Below are 8,003 nucleotides of genomic sequence, written 5' to 3' on the forward strand. Positions count from 1 at the left end.
ATATACAAATAACCTTTCCATAATTCAGGAAAAAAATGTTATCACAATCCATCCTAAATGGGATGAGTATAATAAAAAAAAACATAACACGAAAGGTGCATGATTGTTGTACATAAACTTACTATGCTCCAATCAAGGATTCAATTTGCCTTGGTGGACACAACAGATAGCTCAATGTGGTTTTGCTATCAGTAAATAAACTGTACTGATCATCTGTTTTATTTGATCCCGAGGATGGTATTTTCTCTTGTAGTTGCACGTTGAATGCATTCTTACAAAATGTTACTCCTATGAATTAGAGTAGTAAACAGAATAATTCTTTCTTTCTTTCACTACATAAATTATGCTTCTACCAGAAGATACTAGCATCAATAAAGTTTAGTGGTAATTAGCTACTACTTACTTTCATACCATGCTCTTGGAAGGATTTTTCAATTTCACTGCTAACACAAGCAACAATGGTATCAAGGTAACAGTTTAATATTTAATGGAGTATTGTTACGTGTTCGTGGTATTAGTTATGGATGTTGATATAACGAGCACGTCTTAATCACAAATTTATTCCCCTGCTGACTGCCAGCAGGGTACTTCACTGTACCTCGTGGGCTGTTAGTTAAAGAGCCCTGCTGTGTGAGATGTGCATGACAAGGGAAGTATCTAGCAGAAGTTTTAATATTCAACATGATGAGAGAAGTTATGCTTAATGAATTACACAGTTAAATCCTACTTACATTTAGTTTGTAGAATTTCAATGTAATTAAAAAAACTAACTAGAAAGTAATACATGTATAAAGACATCAAAACACAGCTTTTAGCCCATTTTACTGGAATATGTGCACCTGCAGGACAAACCAGCTGAGAATCATGTTACTTTCCAACATCAACATTTATTCAAGAATTACACAGGTTATTAAATTGTTTTCAATATAAGTTATAAGACATCATATTGTTTGTAAAGATGCAGAGTAAAATATTTCTGGTTGACCTACTCCTAATCTCTTTTCAACCTTACCCTCTATAAAAAATGGTTGAATAGTTATACAGTTTTAAGTTAGGATTCAACCATTTTTCTGCAAAACACCTATCTTATTGTCTTCTCCTCCTGCTCTGTCAAGAATCATTTGTCTTTTAACGTGATCTTATTTTAATAAATTATAAAACTATTACTGCCATTATTTTTTTTTTTAAGTTAAGAATAAACACTAGTAACAGTCAATAATTTATCATAATATTGAAGTTAAAACCTAAGGATTTCAAAGTTTAATGCAAAAGGTGTGTATATGCAATTAGCTTCGACCATCACGAGTTCCTGCGATGTTAAAGCCCATTTCTGCATCCAAACCACCAAGATCCAGTGGACTTGACCAACCAACAGTGGCATGGGCCTACCCTAAAATCCAACAAACATGCTGGGCTGGTAAAAATCCAGAAGATAACACATGTGCCATCTGTTTAGAAGATATAGTTCCACAGTCAATCAAAAAAGTGAACTGTGGACATGCATTCCATACTAAGGCAAGTACTTGAAAGAAAACAAGCTGCTTGTTGACTTTTATTTTGAAGGAATCGTCCATTCACAACTCTGCCCATTTTCTTAATATTTTGAATAAAATTCAATTTTTCTTTTTATATTATCTTCAATCCTTTCATGACCAGGCTTTATTAATGAAAAATAAAATATTTTTATATAATCTATAGAAGAAATGGTGTCCAAAAAGTCTGGAACCATAGGAACTTCAACAAATTTTACATGCTGTTCTTATGAATTGGATTAAGTAGACCTTCCCATGCTTTGACAGCACTGCAATCAGTCACCCATTGTTCCAGACTTTTTGGACACTGTAGAAACTTGGTTAATGATGTATTTTCTCATCTTTTAGTGTATTCAAGATTGGCTGGTAAAACAGAGTACTTGCCCCAGTTGTCGTATTTACGTTGTTCTTGAAGAAGAGTTCCCATCTTTAAAGTAGAAGAGTTGTGGATTCTATGTGTTTGCTTTTTGTCTCACCAGGTGGAGATCATATATATATTTGAAAAGTGATTTTAATGAGCATATATCTTTTTAAATTCTCCATTAGAGTATTTAACAAAAAATATTCAAATATTTTTCACATACCTTCAATAATAGTGATTGATGTACAATAAAAAGTAATTTTAAATGTCATAACACTTCAGCTTAATAATCAAGCATCTTGGTTTACTTAATCACGTGTTAATGGGATGTTTGAAATGACAAAGATAAACTTTATTCCGTATTACTTGTGTTTTATAATGGACCAGAACTTAGCAGATGGATTATCATTGACGAAGATGTTGATAGCAGAATGCCAATCTTTATAAAAAGTTTTAAATAGCAGTTGATAATTTATTTTGTGGCTGTGATACATGGTTTAAAAAACAAAACCTAACCACCAGTATCATTAATTTTGTTTATTGTGAAGAAGATACAGTTGGAAACTAAGACCTGGTGACAATCTTTTAGAGCACAGTACAAACATCATCGTTCTTAGACCTCCAAAACCAAACTCAAAAAAATTTTTCTACAAAAATATCAGATTCTAATGACATACAATATTAAGTATCCCAGCATCACTTCTTAAAGTAATTAAGCTTCAGTATTTTTACAAAATATGCTGATTTCGCTATTGGTTTAAAAACAAAGATATGCACGAAGCTTAAGTATTAATTAAGGTATGCAAAGATTCCACATGCCTGGTTTATTTTTTTACTTGAGAACAGCTTTATTGTTAAGTAATTAATATCCATCTCTTGTTAAGTATACTTTTAGGTTTAGGCCTAAAATGGAGCTATCAAATAAAAATTGTTGAAACTTTTAGTGTCTTTATTCTTGTTTCTTTACATGGACAACACATTTAGGAATGATTGCATTCCTAACTTATCCCCCTTTGTATTTGACAATTAAACTCCATCTACTGCTACTTTTTACTATTGAACAAAGTTATTCAAAAATTATGTACGTTGTAATTAAATTTGATATAACTATACCTTGCTACTACTATCTACGAGTGAACAGTTCTAACTGAAGCTTCCTAAAGTGTGTACCTGATATCCTTCCATACGACCATATTGATTATTTTTGCTTTTGAGAGAGTATTAAAAACAAAATCACTCACAATGTCAATTCCAAACCTAAGCCTAGTAAGACAGTTTACTCATGAATAATAAACTGATACAGGCATTGTGTAGAAGTAGTTTAAAATAAATCGGAACCAGCAAGCAATTACAAAATTAAGTAGCCTTTCGATTCCGATGTGTACACAAGTACATCAAAACTGATAGATTATACGAACAATTAACTTCGTAAATGGCACCTTACAAAACATCTACAGTACTGTCAAACCTTTCTTTCATAACCTACCTGAGGATCTATTGTAAAGAAAAGAACAGGATACCCAATTGCTAACTAAATACAAACTAATCACAAGATTTTATTCCTTTTAACAAGTATGTTGTAGATATTAATTTATCAACCCAATTATTAGTCTTCTGAAACTCAGCTAAATAATAACTTGTTTGTTTGTTTTCACCTCTTACCTAAGATGCTGGACTTGGTTTAATATCTTGTCACTGCAATAATATTTTTTTAAGTAGTTTTCTAAATATATATTAGTTATCAATCAATAAATTTAATTTTTTTTTTCTTTTAGCACGCCTAGTTTACAAAGACATAATTAAGAAAATCCAAAACTTACTTCATATTTTCTGGCACAGCTTGTAATATAGTTCTGTTCTAACTTTGTACAACAAAAACATTAAGAAATAAAATTTACAACTATAAAGATATAAAAAACAAAAAAAAAGTATTTTATTACAAGTTAAAACTTTTACAGTAAGTTTAATTTGTATTTAGAACAGGTATGACATTTTGATCACTGGTGCGATCATTCTCAACTACACAAGTTTTAAAGGTAAAGAATGAATCGGTATTTAAATCTTCTCTTGTATGTTTAACAACTCCTGTAGATTTAACGATATATCGGATGTCTATAAACATTTAATATACAAGGTGTGTGTGTGTTTGTCTGTAATCTTAGATGTTAATTTTATATTTTTTCTTGTGGTATTCAAGTTTACTAAGAATTTTACATAACTGTGTAAACATAATACAAAAAAAACCACTAGTTAATGTATTGTCCAATCTGTATGTAGATTTTGTGGTAGTCTTGTTTCAAGGTCAAGGATCTAAATTCATTACCTGGACAGATAAATAAAATGCCTGGGAAATCGGACATGATTTATAAAGTTGTGGCAGTTCTAACTACAGTATGTCATGGTTGGTAATAAAATACTGGTAAGTGGTAATATTTTTTGAATTTGAGATGAATGTATTTGTTAATAGTTTCGTTTTGAATTTACTTACTGATTAAGTATATTTTATTACAGGTTTACAGCTTTTACAGTAAGTACGATTTGTATTTAGAACAGGTACAGCATTTCGATCATTGGTATTAGATTTTTTAATGTTAAAAAAAAAGGTTTGTAACACAATTACTAACTGAACGTGTGCTTCTAATGGTGTAAAGCATGTTACGATTCTTTTTTACTCACACTTCAAATACTACCACAAAACACTACTATAATACCACATAAAACTGTTCTATGTAGCACATACGAACTGCTGATATACCAGTATGTTTAATGCAATGTACTGTTTTTGTGATTCAAGCAGTAGGTTAAGACAAACTGATTATGGGATCAAGTCCAATTACGAAAAAGAAATGTTAAATTTAATTCTGGGACTCAAAATACTTGTAAGTGGGGTTTTCGTAACCATTAATTTGCATGTTAGACACGTGTCTTTCCTCAGGGGTTGCTGCTTGGTTCACTTCCACAAACCCCTGACCTTGTGGTGACTGACTGGAATGACGTCGCAAAAGCACAATTCCGACAACTAAGGCAGTCAGGAGGGCAATGCCTGCAAATGCCAAGGTGATATAAACACTTCCATTCCATCTTAAGTCTCTGATTCCTTCCTTTCGAACAGAGAAGGTCTACAGACGGAACAAGAAAACAATTACAAACAAGTTTAGTAGATATAAGTTTACATTCCAACTTAACAGAACTATCTGGGTTAGAACTTTACTGTTGTAAGAATGATGGTGAACATGAATCAGATCAAGAAATGTTGACAATATTTATTAAAAAAAAGAAAAGCTTAAGGCTTTGAAGATAAAAGAGACTGGGTTGACAACTCAGTCAAAATATGATACAGGATCTAACAAATTACGTTATTTTGAGTATTTACTCAACTAATGTGAAATTACTACTAATAAAAATGGAGATAGATAGGAATGATGACATTCCTTCCAATACCTTGTATGACAAAAAAAATCTGAAATTCCTATGATCTAAAATCTGATCTGTAAATAAAAAAAAAATATTTTAAGACTTTCTAGTGAAAGTAAAAGTTTTTAGAACGAACACTGAATAAGGCAGAGTTAAAAAAGAATATAAGCTACAAGCTATGTTAAAACAATCTTAAGCTGATAGCTTATCTTTTTAACCAAACTAAAGTTAACCCCTTTCCAGCCCGCTATCTCATTTTTCAAGAGGGCACACCACAATAGTAAGTTACGAAAATAATGTCTGATCGCCCACCTCTGAAATCATCTTCAAAATATAACTAACCAAAATGTTCATATTTACAATTTTATTAACGTGTTTGTTTTTGGTTAATGAAAAATTGCAAACATCAATGTTGATTCTCTAATTGTTATTTGTATTTAGGGAGTGAAAATATGTAAACCTCCCACTTGTATGGATAACTTTGAAACAAATGAAAAGCAAATCTGTGGCTTCTGTACATGTTTGCTGCTAATTTCTAGCATAAGGAGATCGAAAACAGGGAAATTTTGAAGTTGGTAATGTCAAAATTAAACATCTACTAACTGCACTTATATTAAACTGTATAAAATCTTAAGTTTACCATCATAAAGATATTTTATTTTTCACATGCCATGTGCTGTAGAGCCTCCTTTATTCTCTATTGAGTAATAAACATCAATACTTAAATTGTTAATTCACATGTTCAAGAAATGCACTGTGCTATTTATCAAACTATAGAGTTCTATTTTCACAATGTATCATTTCACACTTACCACTTCATTATGGTGAAGAGGTTGGTTCTGGGCATGGGCTACGTGTGGTTCTGGTAAGTCGTTGTGCTCTTCAAGGACTGGGACTTTATCCATTTTGCTGTGGTCCACGAATGCAGGATGATTTATTTCAGAAACCAAACTCTCATCTTCCATAGATTCGGGATCAAACTCTTTTTCTAACTTCCCACCGTGATTCTTTTCGACAAGTAACTTCTCCCTCTCGAGTTCTTCAAGTTCTTTTTGTTTTCTTTCTTCCTCTAATCGCTTCTGTTTTCGTTCTACATAAGAATTTTTACAATGGACATATAGTCACAATTTAACTCAAGAAGATTAGCAGAGCAGGTTCTAAACTAGTGTTCTGGTAATGAACTGAAACTGCATGTTTGTTAGGGATTCTCCAAACACACGGGACTTCAAGCTTGGCTGAAATAATCAAATATGGATCCCATCCGATGCTACAGATCTGCATTCTTTTAGAAAGACTACACTTTTCTTAGTAAAACTATCTATTTCTAAAATTATCTATTAAAACTAAGTAAAAGTGACAAAATCCATTGATATAAATGGTCTCAAAACAATACATGCACACATAGAATGGAAGTATCGCTTTCAAAATGCACTTTATAATAGAGATTTATCGGTACCTTCTCGTTTCTTCTCCACTTCAGCTTGATACTGTTTGAGAATGGCTTCATCAGTTTCTGTGGAAAAGGCAGCATCCGGTGTAACTCCTTTCAAGTCTATCCAGGCAGCCACTGAAAATAAATTTCATTTTAAGATAATAATAATGAGCTACAAAATAAAAGCATCTGCACTATAATGTTACAAGTAATCATAGTTGAACATTACAAATGTACACCAATCTTTAACATAATGAGTCTACTGGTACAACTACGTAGGAAAGTACTGGATATTAAATTAAATCAAGTTAAACTTAATGCTTATTAACACTAATTTGCCCACTAGTAACAAAGTAAATCTAGAGACTAGACCACTGTCCAAGTTTTTCACTCTAGACAAACACCACCGTCAACATTATTATTGTCCAAGTTTGCAAACTAGAATTAAATTAATTTTTTTTTAACTTCGAAAGTTTTAGCCATATCTTTTAAACAATGCAAGTGACCAACTATATCTAGCAGTACAATTCCACAGAATTTAAATGTTAGATTATTCTGTTTATTTTTTACTGAATGCTAAAAGGAAATCATACAAACCTAGCAATAAAAAAGTTGGAAATGGTTAAAAAAAAATTTTTCTTCAATATTCATTCACTGAAGTTAAATCATTATAAATATGATGTGGCTAATCATTATGGACTTCTTTTTTAAATGGAAAATGGGTATGGTTTGATAAAAAGTTCAATATTGTTAACATTTTCAAAACATGATCCAGTATTAAAATTGTTCAGACATCTGTTTCAACTTCACTGACCAGTGACAAACTCCGAGTCACTGTGTAATACAGGAACAAATAACTTTAAGTTTCATTGGCTTCAAATTGTTTTGAGAGTTAATGTGAAAGATTATGATTGGAAAATAATATTATATTGACTTGTCATCAGATTTCTAACTTAAATCATTAACAAATGAAGTAATAAATTCTGATATAATTAACCTTCTCAGACCCCAATCATATTATTTAACTGAGTACGAGTGTGTACACATTGAAAAGAAAACATGTTATAACTTTATTACAATTCCCATACGACGACATAGTAAATACCCTGCTTTACTGAAGAATTCTCCACTCTTATATTCAGTGCAACTAGTTGATAAGATCTTTTAAGCATAAAAAATTGGAATAAAAAAAAAAAACACATTTTTGTAACTAAACAATGTATACACCATTTTTCTCATTTCTGTTATCTAACTTTAGTACATT

At 31.3% G+C, this 8,003-nt stretch overlaps 1 protein-coding gene across 1 annotated transcript in view; it reads right to left on the reverse strand.

Moving 5' to 3' along the window:
• Nucleotides 1-4,568: 4,568 nt before the first annotated feature.
• Nucleotides 4,569-8,003, reverse strand: part of LOC106459756 (beta-amyloid-like protein) — an 18,617-nt gene continuing 15,182 nt past the window's right edge. Inside the window, exons 9-11 of the mRNA XM_013919410.2 lie at nt 6,764-6,874; nt 6,120-6,397; nt 4,569-5,012 (exon numbers count right to left, since the gene is read on the reverse strand). Coding sequence (XP_013774864.1) covers nt 4,749-5,012; nt 6,120-6,397; nt 6,764-6,874 — 653 coding nt within the window. The 3' untranslated portion in view covers nt 4,569-4,748. The remainder of the gene's footprint in view (nt 5,013-6,119; nt 6,398-6,763; nt 6,875-8,003) is intronic.

This window comes from Limulus polyphemus, unplaced genomic scaffold (genome assembly GCF_000517525.1).
Source record: "Limulus polyphemus unplaced genomic scaffold, Limulus_polyphemus-2.1.2 Scaffold656, whole genome shotgun sequence".
Taxonomy (NCBI): domain Eukaryota; kingdom Metazoa; phylum Arthropoda; class Merostomata; order Xiphosura; family Limulidae; genus Limulus; species Limulus polyphemus.